At 41.4% G+C, this 20,189-nt stretch overlaps 1 protein-coding gene across 5 annotated transcripts in view; it reads right to left on the bottom strand.

Annotated features, from left to right (window-relative positions):
• The window catches only part of LOC132819436 (echinoderm microtubule-associated protein-like 6), a 512,298-nt gene that overhangs the window by 209,391 nt on the left and 282,718 nt on the right, over positions 1-20,189 (bottom strand). For all 5 annotated transcript variants that reach the window (XM_060830942.1, XM_060830941.1, XM_060830940.1 and 2 more), the window contains exon 23: positions 9,041-9,172. In XM_060830942.1, coding sequence (XP_060686925.1) covers positions 9,041-9,172 — 132 coding nt within the window. The remainder of the gene's footprint in view (positions 1-9,040; positions 9,173-20,189) is intronic.

Below are 20,189 nucleotides of genomic sequence, written 5' to 3'. Positions count from 1 at the left end.
CTATGTTCATTATGAGCCCCTAATAACTGCCTTAGGTTATTGATATCCACGTAAACCCAACAATGGGATTAAAATATTATTTCTCCTCAATGTATTATTAAGATATTATTAGGATCCAATTATAAAAATGGTGAAGCAGAATTCTTAGTAGCTTTTCACACTTCAAATCATGACTGTTCTCTGATCTATCCATGTACACCACATCCTAAGAAAATACTTTTTAGTCATAAGGCAAAATTTTGTGTAGCAATGAGCAGTTGCCAGGTACCCACAGAAAATACATTGGGGCAATTGGGTGCCATTGAAGACATCCAGAAGGGGAAATCCTCATTGAGTAAATTAGGTGGTGACCTATTTTTTAATGAGAGGTCAGTAGTCATTCAGGCTAAAAAATGACCATGCAACTTGGATTTTAAAGGAATATGACAGAGAGCAAAAGCAGGAAGGAGGAGACATGATGATGTCATGCAAGCTGCTTTGTCAGGAATATTTTACAATCCCAAGCACTGACCCGAAGAACCTGGTTATAGTCCAACAGGTTTATTTAAAATTGCAAGCTTAGGATTTGATTTTTGACCTTGTCCACCCAAGTCCAACTCTGGTGTTTTCACATCTTGGCTGAAGAACCTGAAGTTCCCATTGTAGCCTAATTGCCCACATATACATATAGAACATAGAAAGATACAGCGCAGTATCGTTGTTGCGCCGATCCAAGCCCACCTAACCTACACTAGCCCACTTTCCTCCATATGCCTATCCAATGCCCGTTTAAATGCCCATAAAGAGGGAGAGTCCACCACTGTTACTGGCAGGGCATTCCATGAACTCACGACTCACTGAGTAAAGAATCTACCCCTAACATCAGTCCTATACCTACCACCCCTTAATTTAAAGCTATGCCCCCTTGTAATAGCTGACTCCATACGTGGAAAAAGGTTCTCATGGTCAACCCATCTAAACCCCTAATCATCTTGTACACCTCTATCAAGTCACCCCTAAACCTTCTTTTCTCCAATGAAAACAGCCCCAAATGCCTCAGCCTTTCCTCATACGATCATCCTACCATACCAGGCAACATCCTGGTAGCCCTCCTCTGCACCTGTTCCAGTGCCTCCACATCCTTCCTATAGTATGGCGACCAAAACTGCACACAATACTCCAGATGCGGCCACACCAGAGTCCTATACAACTGCAACATGACCTCAGGACTCCGGAACTCAATTCCTCCACCAATAAAAGCCAGTACGCCATATGCTTTCTTCACAGCACTATTTACCTGGGTGGCAACTTTCAGAGATCTGTGTACATGGACACTAAGATCCCTCTGCTCATCCACACTACCAAGTATCCGACCATTAGCCCAGTACTCCATCTTCTTGTTACTCTTACCAAAGTGAATCACTTCACACTTAGCTACATTGAACTCCATTTGCCACCTTTCTGCCCAGCTCTGCAGCTTATCTATATCCCGCTGTATCCTGCCACATCCTTCCTCACTGTTAACAACTCCACCGACTTTCGTATCATCCGCAAACTTGCTCACCCAACCTTCTAGCCCCTCCTCCAGGTCATTTATAAAAATGACAAACAGCAATGGTCCCAAAACAGATCCTTGTGGAACACCGCTGGTAACTGTACTCCAAGATGAACCTTTACCATCAACTACTACCTTCTGTCTTCTTCCAGCCAGCCAATTCCTAATCCAAACCTCCAACTCACCCTCAATGCCATATCTCCGTATTTTTTGCAGTAGCCTACCATGGGGAACCTTATCAAACGCCTTACTAAAATCCATATACACCACATCTACCGCTTTACCCTCGTCCACCTCCTTAGTCACCTTCTCAAAGAATTCAATAAGGTTTGTGAGGCACGACCTGCCCTTCACAAAACCATGCTGACTATCCTTGATCACATCATTCCTATCCAGATGTTCATAAATCCTATCCCTTACAATTCTCTCTAAGACTTTGCCCACAACAGAGGTAAGACTCACTGGCCGATAGTCACTAGGGTTATCCCTACTCCCCTTCTTGAATAAGGGAACCACATTTGCTATCCTCCAGTCTTCTGGCACTATTCCTATGGACAACGAGGACATAAAAATCAAGGCCAATGGCTCTGCAATCTCCTCCCTTGCTTCCCAGAGAATCCTAGGATAATGCCATCAGGCCCAGGGGACTTATCTATATTCACCCTTTCCAGAATTTCCAACACCTCTTCCCTACATATCTCAAAGCCATGTTGGAACAAATTCTTCCAATCCATTGTCTTTTCTACTTTCATGACATATATCCTAAACCTTAATATAATAGTGACTAAGCTTTTGGATTAGTGGACAAATGATTCAGAAAAAAAGTATTTGAATTGATTTTCTGGAAATATGGAAATAAAAAGCCGGGGCCAGATATTACATGCTCCCACTGGGTATGTGTTTGATGGTGATAGGTAAAGGAGGGGTTGTCACAAAATAGGTCCAATGCCCAGCCAACCATTTACCCATATATCCCTGAAATCACCCTCAGAAAATGGGTTGGTGACTGGAGGAAACTCAATATATTTAAATAAATAATTAAGAGTCAATAGAGCTTGTTAACCTTAATACATGTTAAAAGCTCAATTAATTCAATATTACCATGCCAGGCCATAATATGTTTGGCATGGACATGCAAGCAGGATTGAGCAGATTATGGTTTTGATAATTTTTTTTAAAGTGCAGGGAGGGAAGTGGTGCATTCACTTCAGAGGGTGTTCTTTGTCCATTTGGAGCACCTCCCAAGAATACAGTCACTTCTTCTTCCTATCCTCCTATACTTAAAAACCTATCACCTCACCCCTCCCTTTGTCCAAGATGGCAAAACCCAATACTCCTCATTTACTTCAGTTCAGGATGGATCAGATCATGAGTGTGCCTTCAATCCTGGCAGTACCAACTACAAATCTCTCATCTGGCTGGGATTGTATTTTAATTCATTTGTGAGATGCGAGCATCACTGGATGGTCAGCATTACTTGCCTGTCCCTAGCTGCCCTTGTGAAGGTGGTAGTGAGCTGCCTTCTTGAACTGCTGCAGTTCATATGCTGAAGGTTGATCAACAAAGACATGGGGGGGTGGATTCCAGGATTTTCACCCAGAGTCAGGTGGTATATTTCCAAGTTAGGAGGTGAGTAGCTTGGAGGAGAACTTGCATCTTGTCCTTCAAGATAGAAGGGTTATGGGTTTGGATGGAGCTGTGAAAGGATCTTTGATGAATTTCTGCATTGTCTCTTATACATAGTCAATGGTGGAGGGAGTGGATGCTTGTGAATGTGGTGCCAATGAAGCGGATTGCTTTGTCCTGGATAATGAGGTGGACTTCACCAGTTTCCTCATTTCCCCTCCCCCACCTTACCCCAGTTCCAACCTTCCAGCTCAGCACCATCCTCATGACCTGTCCTACCTGATAATCTTCCTTCCCATCTATCCGCTCCACCCTCTTCTCTGACCTATCACCTTCATTCCCACCCCATCCACCCATTGTACTCTTTGCTAACTTCCCCCACCCTCCTCTCTGACTTATCACCTTCATCCCCACCCCTATCCATCTACTGTATTCTTCGCTACCTTCACTCCAACCCCACCCCCATCTCCCATTTATCTCTCCACCCTGGAGGCTCCCTGCCCTCATTCCTGATGAAGGGCTTTTGCCCAAAATGTCAATTCTCCAGCTCCTCAGATGCTGCCTGACCTGCTGTGCTTTTCCAGCATTACTCTAATCTAGACTCTGATTTGCAGCATCTGCAGTCCTCTCTTTTGCCTTGCCCTGGATAATGTCAGGAAGTGGGGAATATTCCATAACACTCCTGACTTGTGCCTCCTTGGATGCTGCCTAACCTGCTGTGCTTTAACCAGCAACACATTTGCCCCTGTAGATGATAGACATGCTTTGAGAGTCAGGAGATGGGTTATGCGCTGTGGTAGTCTCAGCATCTAACTTGCTTTTGTAGTCAGTGTTTATGTGGTGAGTCCAGTTGAGTTTCTGGTCAATGGTAATCCCAAGGATGTTGATAGTGGGTGACTCATTGATGTTATACCATTGAATGTCAAAGGACATAGTTAAACCTCTTATTGGAGATGGTCATTCCCCTTGCATTTGTGTAATGCAATTATTACTTAGCACTTGTCAGCCCAAGCCTGGACATTGCCCAGATCTTGTTGCATTTGGACATGGACTGATTCAGTATCTTAGGAGTTGCAAATCGTGCTGAACATTGTGCAATCATCGGCAAACATTCCCATTTCAACCTTATGATGGAGGGAAGGTCATTGATGAAGCAGCTGAAGATTGTTGGGCCGAGGGCAGTACCCTGAGAAACTCCTGCAGAGATGTTCTGGAGCTGAGATGCCTGACATCTAACAACCACAACTGTCTTCCTATGTGTCAGGCATGACTCCAACCAGTGGTGAGTTTTTCCCCAATATCCATTGATTCCAGTGTTGCTCGGGCTCCTTGATGCCATAATTGGTCAAATGCAGCCTTGATATCAAAGGCTGTCACTCTCACTTCACCTCTGGAATTCAGCTTTTTTGTTCATGTTAGAATCAAGGCTGTAATGAGGTCAAGAGCTAAACAGCCCAAGTAGAACTCAAACTGGGCTCCGCTGAGTAGGTTATTGCTGAACAGATGCTGCTATATAGCACTTGCTTGATACCTTCCATCACTTTAATGATGATCAAGAGAAGATTGAAGGGGCAGTAATTGAATGGGTTAGATTTGTCCTGTCTTTTGCAATCAGGACATACCTGGGCAATTTTCAACTGTACTGGAAGAGCTAAGTGAGGGGAGCAGCAAGTTCTGAAGCACATGTTTTCGGTATTTTTGCCGGAATTTTGTCAGAGCTTCTAGTCTTTGCAATATCCAGTGCCTCCAAATGTTTCCTCATAACAAATGTACTGAATGAAATTGGCCTGAAGACTGGTATCTGTGATGCTCAGCACCATTGGTGGAGGTCAAGCTAGAGCTACTAGCCCATCAGATTGGCTGGCAGCTCCAGAAATCAGGACGTATATCATTCTCGCAATTCAACCCACCCTTACCATAATATATCATAATAATAAGAGAAAGTGAGGACTGCAGATGCTGGAGATCAGAGCTAAAAATGTGTTGCTGGAAAAGCGCAGCAGGTCAGGCAGCATCCAAGGAGCAGGAGAATCGATGTTTTGGGCATGAGCCCTTCTCCCTGAAGAAGGGCTCATGCCCGAAACATCGATTCACCTGCTCCTTGGATGCTGCCTGACCTGCTACGCTTTTCCAGCAACACATTTTCAGCTCTATATCATAATAATGTCCATTATGAAAGAAAACTGCTGCCACACACAATCTAGTTTGTATATGACTCCAGTTTCATGGTTAACTCTCAATTGCCCAAATGACTCAGTTGTATCACCTAACATGCTGGGCAATAACAAATACCAACCAAAGTGGCTACATTCACATCTCATAACACAGATCTTTCTAGAGTTGCCACTTGCCCAAAAGATTCTCTGACATCTCCATGCTTCTTGACTATTGGATTTCTGGGAGGTTTTCTAATGCATTAAGTATCTGGATATGCATATCCATTAACTGCATTAGCATTCTGCATGCCTCCATCATATCCATCTTTGAGTCTGCTAGTGCAGAAATCCTAAAAGATCAACTCATGCAACTCTTGCTTATAAAAATCCCCCAGAGAATTCAGTGTTCAGCATTTGAGTTGGTGCTTATGAGTGTGAAGAATGGTGTTTCTAACGCTTTTCAACTTTTCTCTTTCACCACTGTCTTGCACATTTACAATTCTTAGCTATTTGAAAGCAGAAAGATGCACAGGCATGGTTGTAATGCACCAAGCCTCTTTCAACAGCACCTAAAAGGACAGATTAGGCAGATGCAAGAGACCATCATAGCTTGAAGGCTCCCCTTCAATCTAAGAATCTTCCTGACTTGGAAATATAACATCATTCCTTCATTGCAGCTAGGTCAAAATCCTAGAACTCCTATTCTAATAGCATTGTTGCATACCCATATCAAATAAACAACAGTAGTTCAAAAAGGGAGCTTATTGTTTGTTTCTCAAGGGTAATTTGACATAACCAACAATGCCCACAACCTGAGAATGAATAAATTAGAAAAAAACAAAAACGTGTGTGTGGCATCGAGGAAATACAATGGGGTGACTTCTGTTAAAGGCCGTGTGTCAGGCCATCTCTCAACATCATGGACCCAATTTCTAAACATCAACCTACCTGCCAGGTATTTTAGTCTCTGGATATTCTGAATGAATGTGAGTCATGGCTCCTTCCTTCTAATGCAGGCCAAAGGTGGGAACAGAGGCGAGCAGATGCCAAGATTATTTACTGGGGCATTGGCCAATGATTGTTAGGCCCTCTAGCCCTCACATCTTACCCTCAATGTCCTTCCTCCATACCCCCATATCTCGCATGCTCCTCCAAAACCTTTTTTTTCCCATGTCTCCTCCATGCTCTCATTTATCCTCCAGATTCAGTGACCCAGTATCCCATATATACGGAATCAATGGGCTATATACTTATTTGTACTTGTAAACATTTGAAATGTTCATGAATTTAAAGAACATTTATCAGATGTTCAACATTCCCTTTGAACAAACTGTTAATTTTATCCAAATAAATGTACAAGCATTAAAAAAGCACCACAAAGAAAGATCAAGCCAACACAAAATAATAAAGCCGTCACTCAAAGTCAGTGAAATTTTCACTGAAGGAGACTTTAATCTTGTTTTGAACAGTTGAGCAAGGTATCTATTTTGCAAGATGGCCTAATTATTAGTGCTAGCCTCAGCTAGCAAAGGTTTGTTTACTCAGTTGCAAAGTGGTTAATTCCTTTGTAATCTTGACTCATTTTTAAGATGTTTTTCACTTTGGATGAGATTAAATATTCCTATTATGGAAATGTCATCAGCTTTGTTTGAGTGACAGATTTATTATCTTGTAACAATTTTTTTGAAGTCATTTTTCAATATAGTTTTATGTATTTGGACAAGATGAAAAGTTTCCTCAAAGGGAATGTTGATTGATTTTTAAAAATATTCATGAGCATTTCAAAGACTTACCAGTATTATTGTATAGCCCATTTGCTCTATATCACAGTTACTGAAAGAGTATTTCAAATGCGTAGCAGATGTCAGGACATAAAGTTGATTTGAAAATCAATTCACTGCATTGAAAACATACTTGAATTACAATAAACCATTACATTATGACATCTGAAGTTGACAAGAGCTTTTAAAGTGACTTCACAGCAGGCTTCCTCTGAAGTTGACAGCTGACTTGCCTGGTGTGGATCCCAGTCTTCAGGAATCCAGCAATTTACATGAAAATACCAAAGGCAGGGGAACATCATATTGGGGTAGGCATATGAATAGTAAATCTGAGTCACTTCAAGTGGGTGTTTGGCCTCAAACCAATACAATTCCCAATTCAACAAAAATGGCAGACAACTGAATTGGAGAAGAAATTTTAAATGTGGTCCCAGCAGTCTGATGTTATGTTGTCCTACTTGGGTTCATTCAGCATTCAGAATGAAAGTTTAGCCCAAGGTGTTTACGCATAGACCATTCGCCGTTTGTAAATTAGAAAGATTATGAGATGAAGGAGCATTAAATATCAGAACACTGATTAGGTATGTGCATGCCATCATCTTTAATGCGTCAGCTATGATCATGATTACTCCAATAATGGTGAGACTATGCAGGAGCAGCTTTTCTCTGTTGAGTATACATTGTTGCCTCTAATTATGTGGCACCTTGTTTTACAAGAGGGAGTGTAGCAGGTATGGCACAATCCATTTGGGTGATTTGGCTGTCATGATTGAACAGTATCTGCAAGCTGCAAGATGTTGATGTAAAACTTGTAGTAATATTAAGTGTGTGAGAATGAGATGTAGCTAAGAATGTTAGACATGAATTATGTTTAATAAAGTGTGTTGGTGGCTGAATGTAGAGGGGATGGTGGATTCGCAGTGTGAGGCTAATAAGTAAGCGGTGACATTTGAAGATGCATTCACTCACTTTGACAACTGGCAATACTGCATCGAGATCCTTGAGCTTGACCATTGATATTACTGACAACAGTCATCTAGTTATACTCCTTTGCATGGATGTCCTCCTTATGATGGAGGATCTTCCTGACCACCTTCTGTACCAAGGCCTATAATGCAACATCTGAGAAACTTGGAGCATGCAACACCAGTCACTGTTCTTACAGGCCAATCTCTTTTTCACATCAGAATCAACAATATTTTAAAAGCACTTACTTTATAAAAAGGGCAGGTTAATTCTAAATCGTGCAGGCTAACATAAGTGCTGGTAGCCTTGTAAAACGTAGTGTCCCTGCCAAGTCATGCAATCACTCAAATGTACGTCTAGTGTTGGGACTACAATCATTAAAGTTAACAGGCCTGGTGAGGATTGCAGGTTGGAAACAATAAACTAATTACACATTGTAATCCTGACGTCAGTTTCTGGAGTGATCAAATTTTGCTTCCCAATAGGTCTGAGTGATTTAGGATTTTCAGTTGTAAAGTAGGTTGCCATTGTAGGAAAAAAGAACTGCAGGATTACAGCTTTTTGTTCATATAAAATGCAAACCATTGTACTAGGGAACACCTCATTAAATTACATGAAAATTATATCTCACTAATGGTAATGAATTGTACCCACCTTGTCATAAATACTTGTCTAGATCAGACTTCTGGAGGGATCCAGTGCTTAAGTCTAGGTATGTTGAGTTTAGTCTTTAAGTATAATAAAACGTTTTTAAAATAATATACTGTTTTGCTAAATAATATTTAGCCTTAAATTTTAAAAGCAGATATATTTTAAAATTAGTGACTTTGTTATATTAGGAACTGATGTACCCTAGTCAACTTCACAACAGAACTTCTGTGAGCATTTCTTTAAAGTTTTGATTTTTTGCAATATATTTTTGATTTCTAAAATGCTTTATAGAAAATATAGAAAAGACTTGAGGAATAACTTCTCACCTCTTACATCCCAGTCTATATGAGTAATATAACTAGAAGCTCCTTTACATATTCCAACTCTTTTACTTGAAAGCACATTGTAGATGTCCACAAAATTATCATGTGAAGAAACTGCCAGGTATTTCCCTGCATCTAGGAGCATAATAAATATGATCAATAATCACACGCACATACAATTGTGATTTTAAGCTGATAATATTCTGAAGACTTCAATAGTTGATTTTATCAAGAGCTATTACAGTCATAGGGAAGTAACATATTAATGTTCTAAGTCACTTTGCAACAGACTAGCAATAGGAAGAATCACAAAAGTGGGTGGGAAAATGAATCACTTGCACTTATTCCAACAGAGCACACCCTGCATATTAATGATCCAACCCCAAATGATGCAATCTCTTCAAACAGGTCATCAAGAGCTTTTAGATTTTATAAGGCAATCAATAAAATTCCAAGGGTAAGGTGGTCCTCATAAATAATCATAATTGCAACAACTAACTGATTATAGATGTACCTCTTTCCTTCAAAGGTGAGTTCTTTCTCTCAGTCATGAAGTAACAAAAAGCAAGTTGCTTCCTTATACGTTAGACACATCAGGTTGTTCTTCCTACTGACCTTAGTGCCACCAAAGTTCCCTTTAAAACTTAACTGTGGTCTATCATCAATTTTTTTCAGTGTAATTTCATTACATTGTCACAGTCATCACAGAACAGGATGTGATCAGCATCTTCTAAGCTGCTGTGTGGCTGTGCCCCTACATTGCTTAGCAGGAACATATTTGTTTGACACCTTTCTTAGTCAAGAATAATGTATGCAATGAATATTAATCTATAGAAGAGAAGCGAGGAAGGTATAAATGAAGCACTTGGAAAGGCTGAAAGGCCTATTTCCACACTGACAGGATTCTGTGGAAAGTACAAAAATGGATTTGTATCATGCCCAGATATCAACTTCTACCTTTAACTTCCAAGTTAAATTTGTGATGTTGAAGGAAAAAAGGCATTCCTCAGTGAGCCACAAAGGAAAGTCAGAGGGCAGAATCCTGCAAGCCTCTTACCTACCCTCATGGATGTTTACAAAATAACATTGGTATACGGATTTGTAAATTCAAACAGCCCTATGCCAGCTTTTCTCTCCAGCCAAGACTTGGGACATGAAAGGAATTATTTGTATAAGTGTGGATAAAGACGGTTATGGTCGGGGCATGATGGAACACAAGGTAAATGGGAAAATATTGACCAGCATCAGAGGGCATGGTAAGTTACAGGAGGGAGATTATTGACTATGTTCATGAGTGTTGCTTCTACAGAGAAGAGTGTAAAAGAGCAGGATAGCATCGTCTAGACATAAGCGGTGTTTGGCGAGCAGGGTAAACAGTTGTAGGCAAAGATCAATGTGATGGATCTCTACAAATTAGGGGAAAGGATAGAAATTGGTATTGGAGTAATGTGAGGTAAGAGGGAACATGGACGCTCAGGAAGTACTTAGTGCCCAGATTGGGCCTGGTGCAGATGGTGTACACAGTGAACTGTATTCCCTGACTTCACGTCCCCTTCTCTAAATGCACAATGCTACAAGAAAATTTCTGCAACAATGGTTGGCAAAGTAAGTGGCAGTTTGAAGGCACAGGATCTGTGTTTCCTGGGCACCATGACTTTGCAACAACAAAAACATAGAGCAAGCATTTTCAAAGTTCAGCTACACCAAACTCGCAAACATTTCATTGCCCATTTGCCATGCATGCAGAGTGATGGTGCTTAGGGGTCAGATGCTTGCCAAAACTGACTTGCTACATCCATTGGTGCTTGCAAATTGAACTTAAACATCTCAGTAGTACTGAAGTTATCAGTAATATTTCCACATGAGGCCACTACAAGCCATACAGAACTCACTGACACCTGCTTTCTAATTGAAGAGAATAAAGCAGCTCACAATTATTCATTGTAAAACAAATTTTTGTTCATAATTGGTTGGCATTGTGGAGGGGAGAACAGAGTGGCAGAATGTTCAGCCTCTTTTGGCTTTATTTGTGTTCCCTTTTGCTTTCTGTAGATAAAAGCTCATGTGTTTATATTAATTCAATAGCTTGCCTGTATATGATATTCCCTTGCTGGACAATGACAGATGCAAATTTACAGTGGGTAAAGCTGAATTGGTGAGATTGTTTAGACAGGATATAGCTAGTATTATAACCCTTGCTGATTTTTCATTATTTTTGTTTTATTCGTTTTATCATTTTTGATCTGGACCTATGAACTATGAGCTGAGAGGTAACAGGTGACCTTGCAGCAGCTTGTGTTGTTTGCTTTTGAGGACAGGCCTGAAAGTTATTTGTAGGTTGTTTCTTGATCAAAGTGCTCCATTGATGCTTCGATTCCAGAGCGGCCTTATTCTCAAACAGATGGCCAATGTTTACTGTTAACTAGAACTCTGGGGAGATGGTCACTCTGGCAGGAAGAGGCCAGAGTTTGAGCTGGTTTTTGTACTGTGATTTGGTCAAAAGGATTGTGCCTGATTGCCCTCTCACCAACAACTTATTGAACATTCAGAGAATACTCATCAGAGCCTACTGGAAGCTATTTGCATGCATTGGTAACATCAGAAACCATGCAAGATATAATCCCATGTGCTGGTAATGTTATACATCATCGTGTTGCCTTAAATGAACTAGCTTTTATTTATCTCATCCCATTTATTTTTCCTTTTTGATACGTCCGTTAACTGTGTTTATCTTTACGTGAAAATGGAGCCTAGAAGTAAAGAGTTTTGGGTTTAAATCTTAGACATTAATTAGCCTTGTTGTTTAAATTTGCTCCACTTAAGTTATTATATTGTTATTAGTCATATAAGTCATTAAGTCCTTTGTATGAGCTATAAACTTGCTGTTTAGTATTAATTATTCACAAAGTCTGGTACTGATTATTCAAAAGGTCTGGTTAGGAACCATTGGGGTCAATTTTGATGAATATTAAGCATTTTAATTTTACTGTGTTATGAATACAGAGGTAGGGAGGCTGATTTGACTTGGCTGTTTGCCTCCATGTTATAACACTACAGTCAAGTAAATTGTGTGATGTGACAGTTAAACAGCAACTAGGATGACAGAGATTAAATTTGTGTGGGTGAGTCTCACTATGTGTACTGGACAGCAAGGCTTTGTGGTTGCTGTACTAATATGCTGCTGGTAAGGGGCAACGCTGGATTGCCAACACTTGTCCAGTTATATTAGTGGCTTTTCAAAGGTATGTATTAGCAAGTACTTTAATTGGTGGCAAAACATGACAGTTGACTTAAAATATAAGCCATAGCTATTAATTTAACCTGGGGCAGTGTTTTGTAGAGGTATAAGACGGTGTTATTTTCTGGGTCTGTAGATTGTGAAGGAGCAAAAATGGCCTTTGCAGTGATATGTACTTCTTGTCAGATGTGGGAGTTTAAAGAGAGTTTAAGGGTTACTGCGGATTATATCTGCTATAAATGCTGTTGGATGCGAATCTTATCAGATCGAGTGGATCAGTTGGAGAGACAGATAGAAATGATGAGGAATTTGCAACAGCAACGATATGTGATGGATGGCAGTTATAGGAAGGGGGAAAGTCTCAGATACAGTCACATAGATGGGTTAACTCCAGGAAAGGGTAAGAGAGGTAGGCAGCTAGTGCAGGAGTCTTTTGTGGATATACCCATTTCAAACAGATATGCTCTTTTGGAAAATGTAGGGGGTGATGGATTCTCAGGGGAATGTAGCATGAATAGCCAAGTTTCTCGTTTTGAGACTGGCTCTAATACAACGAGGGGTACGTCGGCTTCCAAGAGATCAATTATGTTAGGAGATTCTGTAGTCAGAGGTACTGACAGACATTTCTGTGGCCAGCAAAGAAAAAGCAGAATGGTGTGTTGTTTACCTGGTGCCAGGATCAAGGATGTCTTAAAGAGGGTGCAGAATGTTCTCACGGGGGAGAAGGGCCAGCAGGAGGTCATTGTCCACATTGGAACCAACAACATTGGAAGGCAAAAGGTTGAGACTCTGAAGGGAGATTACAGAGAGTTAGGCAGAAATTTAAAAAGGAGGTCCTCAAGGGTAGTAATATCTGGATAACTCCCAGTGCTATGAGCTAGTGAGGGCAGGAATAGGAGGATAGAGCAGATGAATGCATGGCTGAAGAGCTGGTGTATGGGGGAAGGATTCACATTTTTGGATCATTGGAATCTCTTTTGGGGTAGAAGTGAGCTGTACATGAAGGATGGATTGCACCTAAAGGGGACTAATATACTGGCAGGGAATTTTGCTAGAACTGCTTGGGAGGATTTAAACTAGTAAGGTGGTTGGGAGGGGTGGGGTGGAAAGGGATCGATCTGAGACAGGTACAGCTGAGAGCAGAAGTGAGTCAAACAGGCAGGGCAGGCAGGGACAAAGGACGACTAATAAATTAAACTGCATTTATTTCAATGCAAGGGACTGAACAGGGAAGGCAGATGAACTCAGGGCATGGTAAGGAACATGGGACTGGGATATCATAGCAATTCCGGAAACATGGCTCAGGGATGGGCAGGACTGGCAGCTTAATGTTCCAGGATACAAATGCTACAGAAAGGATAGAAAGTGAGGCAAGAGAGGAGGAGGAGTGGCATTTTTGATAAGGGATAGCATTACAGCTGTGCTGAGAGAGGATATTCCAGGAAATACATTCAGGAAGTTATTTGGGTGGAACTGAGAAATAAGAAAGAGATGATCACCTTGTTGGGATTGTATTATAGACCCCCCAATAGTCAGAGTTACAAACTTGTAAGGAGATCTCAGCTATCTGTAAGAATAATAGGGTGATGATTTGGAGATGCCGGTGTTGGACTGGGGGTGTACAAAGTTAAAAATCACACAACGCCAGGTTATAGTGCAACAGGTTTAATTGGAAGCACACTAGCTTTCAAAGTGACGTTTCTTCATCAGGTGACAGTAATAGGGTGGTTATGGTAGGTGATTTTAACTTTCTGAACATAGACTGGGTCTGCCATAGTGTTAAAGGTTTGGGTGGAGAGGAATTTCTTAAGTGTGTACATGAAAACTTTCTGATTCAGTATGTGGATATACTGACTAAAGAAGGTGCAAAACTTGAGCTACTCTAGGGAAATAAGGCAGGCAGATGACCGAGGTGTCAGTGGGGGAGCACTTTGCAGCCAGCAACCATAATTCTATTAGATTTAAAATAGTGATGGAAAAGGAAAGGCCAGATCTAAAAGTTGAAGTTCCAAATTGGAGAAAGGCCAATTTTGATGGTATTAGACAAGAACTTTCAAAAGCTGATTGGGTGCAGATGTTCACAGGTAAAGGGACGGCTGGAAAATGGAAGCCTTCAGAAATGAGATAAAAAGAATCCAGAAAAAGTATATTCCTGTCAGGGTGAAAGGGAAGGCTGGTAGGTATAGGGAATGCTGGATGACTAAAGAAATTGAGGGTTTGGTTCAGAAAAAGAAGGAAGAATATGTCAGGTATAGACAGGATAGATTAGACTTACAGTGTGGAAACAGGCCCTTCGGCCCAACAAGTCCACACCGACCCGCCGAAGCGAAACCCACCCATACCCCTACATTACCCCTTACCTAACACTACGGGCAATTTAGCATGGCCAATTCACCTGACCCGCACATCTTTGGACTGTGGGAGGAAACCGGAGCACCCGGAGGAAACCCACGCAGACACGGGGAGAACGTGCAAACTCCACACAGTCAGTCGCCTGAGTCGGGAATTGAACCCGGGTCTTCAGGCGCTGTGAGGCAGCAGTGCTAACCACTGTGCCACCGTGCCACCCACAACCCACATAGATCGAGTGAATCCTTAGAAGAGTATAAAGGAAGTAGGAGTATACTTAAGAGGGAAATCAGGAGGGCAGAAAGGGGACATGAGGTAGCTTTGGCAAATACAATTAAGGAGAATCCAAAGGGTTTTTACAAATATATTAAGGACAAAAGGGTAACTAGGGAGAGAATAGGGCCCCTCAAAGATAAGCAAGACAGCCTTATTGTGGAGCCACAGAAAGTGGGGGAGATACTAAATGAACATTTTGCATCAGTATTTATTGTGGAAAAGAATATGGAAGATATAGACTGTAGGGAAATAGATGGTGACACCTTGCAAAATTCCATATTACAGAGGAGGAAGTGCTGGATGTCTTGAAATGCATAAAGGTGGATAAATCTCCAGGACCTGATCAGGTGTACCCGAGAACTCTGTGGGAAGCAAGGGAAGTGATTGTTGGGCCTCTTGCTGAGAGATTTGTATCATTGATAGTCACAGGTGAAGCGCTGGAAGACTGGAGGTTGGCAAACGTGGTGCCACTCTTTAAGAAGAGTAGTAAGGTCAAGCCAGGGAACTATAGACCTGTGAGCCTGACTTCGGTGGTGGGCAAGTTGTCGGAGGAAATCCTGAGGGACAGGATGTACATGTATTTGAAAAGGCAAGGACTGATCAGGGATAGTCAACATGGTTTGGTGCATGGGAAATCATGTCTCACAAACTTGATTGAGTTTTTTGAAGAAGTAACAAAGAGGATTGATGAGGGCAGAGTGGTAGATGGGCAGCATGGTGGCACAGTGGTTAGCACTGCTGCCTCACCCCGCCAGAGACCCCAGTTCAATTTCCGTCTGTGTGGAGTTTGCACATTCTCCCCATGGGTTTTCTCCGGGTGCTCCGGTTTCCTCCCACAGTCCAAAGATGTGCAGGTTAAGTGAATTGGCCTGCTAAATTGCCCATAGTGTTAGGTGAAGGGTAAATGTAGGGGAATGGGTCTGTGTGGGTTGCTCTTCAGAGGGTTGGTGTGGACTTGTTGGGCCGAAGGACCTGTCTCCACACTGTAAGTAATCTAATCTAATCTATATGGACTTCAGTAAGGCGATCGGCAAGGTTCCCCATGAGAGACTGGTTAGCAAGATTAGGTCTCACGGAATAAAGAGAGAACTAGCCATTTGGATGCAGAACTGGCTCAAAAGTCGAAGCCAGAGAGTGGTGGTGGAGGGTTCTTTTTCAGAATGGAGGCCGTGACCAGTGGAGTGCCACAAGGATCGGTCTGGGTCCTCTTTTTGTCATTTACATAAATTATTTGGATGCGAGCATAAGAGGTGCAGTTAGTAAGTTTGCAGATGACATCAAAATTGGAGGCTGAGCGAACAGCGAAGAAGGTTACCTCAGATTACGACGGGATCTTGATCAGATGGGCCAATGGGCCGAGAAGTGGCAGATGGAATTTAATTCAGATAAATGCGAGGTGCTGCATTTTGGGAAAGCAAATATTTGCAGGACTTATACACTTAATGGTAAGGTAGTAGAGAGTGTTGCTGAACAAAGAGACCTTGGAGTGCAGGTTCTTAGCTCCTTGAAAGTGGAGTCGCAGGTAGATAGGATAGTGAAGAGGGAGTTTGGTATGCTTTCGTTTATTGGTCAGAGTATTGAGCACAGGAGTTGGGAGGTCATGTTGCGGCTGTACAGGACATTGCTTAGGCCACTGTTGGAATATTGCGTGCAATTCTGGTCTCCTTCCTATCGGAAGGATATTGTGAAACTTGAAAGGGTTCAGAATGAAAAAACAAAATAAGAATAACAATTGAAGTACAGGTATGAAATTTTCTTGAGACTGGGGATAGTTCATTTATGTTGTTATGATCACAGGTCAGAATCCTGAAGTACTGTGACCATCTTTAATTTGTAATTCAAAAATATGTTTTTTAAAAGAGTACTGATATAGTCAAAAGTGGCTGTGAACATAAATTAAGTGGCTGAGATATTAATGGAATATAACACCTAAAGTGTCAAAGAAACCTCAGACAGACTGGACTGGGATTTCTTGTGACTCAAAAGAGTAATTAGGGGTTAATGAATCCCAGGTCAACAGCAGGCTACCCACTATGGATTACATAGAGTCATAGAGTCATACTGATGGACAGCATGGAAACAGACCCTTCGGTCCAACTCGTCCATGCCAACCAGATATTCCAACCCAATCTAGTTCCACCTGCCAGCACCTGACCCATAACCCTCCAAACCCTTCCTATTCATATACCCATCTAAATGCCTCTTAAACGTTGCAATTATACCAGCCTCCACCACATCCTCTGGTAGCTCATTCCAAACACGTACCACCCTCTGTAAGAAAACGTTGCCCCTCAGGTCTCTTTTATATCTTTCCCCTCTCACCCTAAACCTATGCCCTCTAGTTCTGGACTCCCCGTCCCCAGGGAAAAGATTTTGTCTATTTATCCTATCCATGCCCCTCATAATTTTGTAAACCTCTGTAAGGTCACCCCTCAGCCTCCGACACTCCAGGGAAAACAGCCCCAGCCTGTTCAGCCTCTCCCTGTAGCTCAGATCCTCCAACCCTGGCAACAGTCTTGTAAATCTTTTCTGAACCCTTTCAAGTTTCACATCTTTCTGATAGGAAGGAGACCAGAAGTGCATGCAATATTCCAAAAGTGGCCTAACCAATGTCCTGTACAGCCGCAACATGACTTCCCAACTCCAGTACTCAATACTCTCACCAATAAAGGAAAGCATGCCAAACACCTTCTTCACTATCCTATCTACCTGCGACTCCACTTTCAAGGAGCTATGAACCGGCACTCCAAGGTCTCTTTGTTCAGCAACACTCCCCTAGGACCTTACCATTAAGTGTATAAGTCCTGCTAAGATTTGCTTTCCCAAAATGCAGCACCTCGCATTTATCTGAGTTAAACTCCATCTGCCACTTCTCAGCCGATTGGCCCTTCTGATCAAGATCCAGTTGTAATTTGAGGTAACCTTCTTCGCTTTCCAATACACCTCCAATTTTGGTGTCATCTGAAAATTTAGTAAATATACCTCTTACGCTCACATCCACATCATTAATATAAATAATGAAAAGAAGTGGACCCAGCACCAATCCTGGTGGCATTCCACTGGTCACAGGCCTCCAGTATGAAAAACAACTCGCCACCACCACCCTCTGTCTTCTACCTTTGAGCCAATTCTCTATCCAAATGGCTAGTTCTCCCTGTATTTCATGAGATCTAACCTTGCTAATCAATCTGCCATGGGGAACCTTATTGAACACCTCATCCATCCCATACTTCAGAAACATTTTATGTTTCTCCCTTGGATAATACACAAGGACAGGGGTTTAGAAGCCAGTTTCAACTCTAAAGGAGTGTACTGGTGGGACTGAACCAGCCTGGTTTCAAGCATTATTGTGCTGTGAAGAACTATGAGCTTTTTATACTTAAGTTGCAGGTAAAACTTCTTTCTGACTCAGCGTGCCAAAACCAGTTAAATAGGAAAGATAACAAAAGGCCCACCTCTCACCCTGAATGCTGAAATTCAGTCATGGTCAAAAGGAAACAAAACTGGAAAATCTCAACAAGGTTACAAAACTGAAGATAGTGAAACTGACTGTTCAACGATAAACATCAATACTCCACTGCAGCAGCACAATGTTCAATGATCTGCCTTTTGTGAACATTTCAGAGAATGATCTGTATAACCTCTTTAAAACGTAATCTTTTTGTATTCACCTCTTCTTTCTAAATCTATGTGTAAGTGTGTTGTGTTCCCAAGTCTTCTCAGATTTATTAATTTATAAAATTGCTCTTTTTGTTAATTCAAGAAATTAGTTAATTCTAGCTAAATTGCCTCCTCCTTAAAATGTAAGTTCCTTTGGTGTAGGAGAAAGATCTTCACAAGGTTACGTATCATTTTCAAATTAACCTTGTTGCAACCAACTTAGAGCATGAGTGAATAAAGAAGGGTTGTCAGTTCATCTGACCTCACTTTGCTGGAGTCTAGTCATGACAATGAAGAGCAAATGAAGACTTCTTTGCCAAGAAAGGAGTGAGAGTCAATTACGAATGACTTATTTATTTGTGAAATCCTATTTTCTTAAAATAGAATGATATATCATTTAGGATGAAATGTTCACATCCGCTTTTGTCACTCAGAAATATAGTCAGTTCTGCTATAATATAGTAGTTCCAATCTCATGCAATAACGTGTTACAAGAAAATTGTGCACTAGCAGCACCATTTAAATAAATGGGGCCGCAATCATGTTATAACCAACACACTTTAAAAGTTCGTGTTTTAGAAACAGTGTCCCCAATTCGTAAATTGCATTACAGCGAATGCATGTTTTAAGAAACACACATTATAGCAGTACGACCTGTACAAATTAAATGTATTAGTAAACTTTCAGAAATATAAGCATTCTATAGATTTTTTCATTTAGTAGGGGATGTTATCATTTAATGTAGAGTTGAGACCTGAAACTGGGAATGAACTCCCCTGTCTCCTATGTATCCTATAACTGGGGCGGCACGTGGCTCGGTGGTTCGCACTGCTACCTCACAGCGCCAGGGACCCAGATTCAATTCCTGCCTCGGATAACTATCTGTGTAGAGTTTGCATATTCTCCCCGTGTCTGCAAGGGTTTCTTCCGGGTACTCCAGTTTCCTTCCACAATCCAAACATGTGCAGGTCAGGTGAATTGGCCATGCTAAATTGCCCATAGTGTTAGGTGCATTAGTTAGGGGTAAATACAGGGTGGGGGAATGGGTGAGAGTGGATTGCTCTTCGGAGGGTCTTGTTGGACCAAAGGGCCTGTTTCCATACTGTAGGGAATCTAATCTAATCAAACTGCATCATATACCTGTCTCTTTTTGAGTTTCTTCATTTGAGAAACATTGAGCATAAGGACATTTAGATAATTATTTCTTGAAATGTAACAATATTATTTGCATTCCTAACTTAAAAAAAAATTAGTTCTTTCCCTTATCTTGTCAGGTCATTTATTTCACCTTTCTTTTCAATTTCATTACACTGTGGGGAGTGGGTGTGGAACTCATGTGTGTCACAGTACAAGCAGACTTATGTCAAATGACTGGGTCAGGCAGCATTCTGAATGATTCATGCAAAGTTCTTCTTTGATAACACTGAAGAACCCCGCACATATGGTTGTAAACCATGTGCTGCTTGCACCAATAAATTGACATAAGTCTGCATAGCTGAAAATGTGTTGCTGGTTAAAGCACAGCAGGTTAGGCAGCATCCAAGGAAGTCTGCATAGACATGAAGAGAAATTACTTCATTCCAAGAGTTATGAATCTGTAGATTTCACTATCCCAGAATGTGTGATAGA

This window comes from Hemiscyllium ocellatum, chromosome 10 (genome assembly GCF_020745735.1).
Source record: "Hemiscyllium ocellatum isolate sHemOce1 chromosome 10, sHemOce1.pat.X.cur, whole genome shotgun sequence".
Lineage (NCBI taxonomy): Eukaryota > Metazoa > Chordata > Chondrichthyes > Orectolobiformes > Hemiscylliidae > Hemiscyllium > Hemiscyllium ocellatum.
The sequence above is the reverse complement of the archived record's forward strand: the minus strand, read 5'-3'. Positions and strand labels throughout refer to the sequence as shown.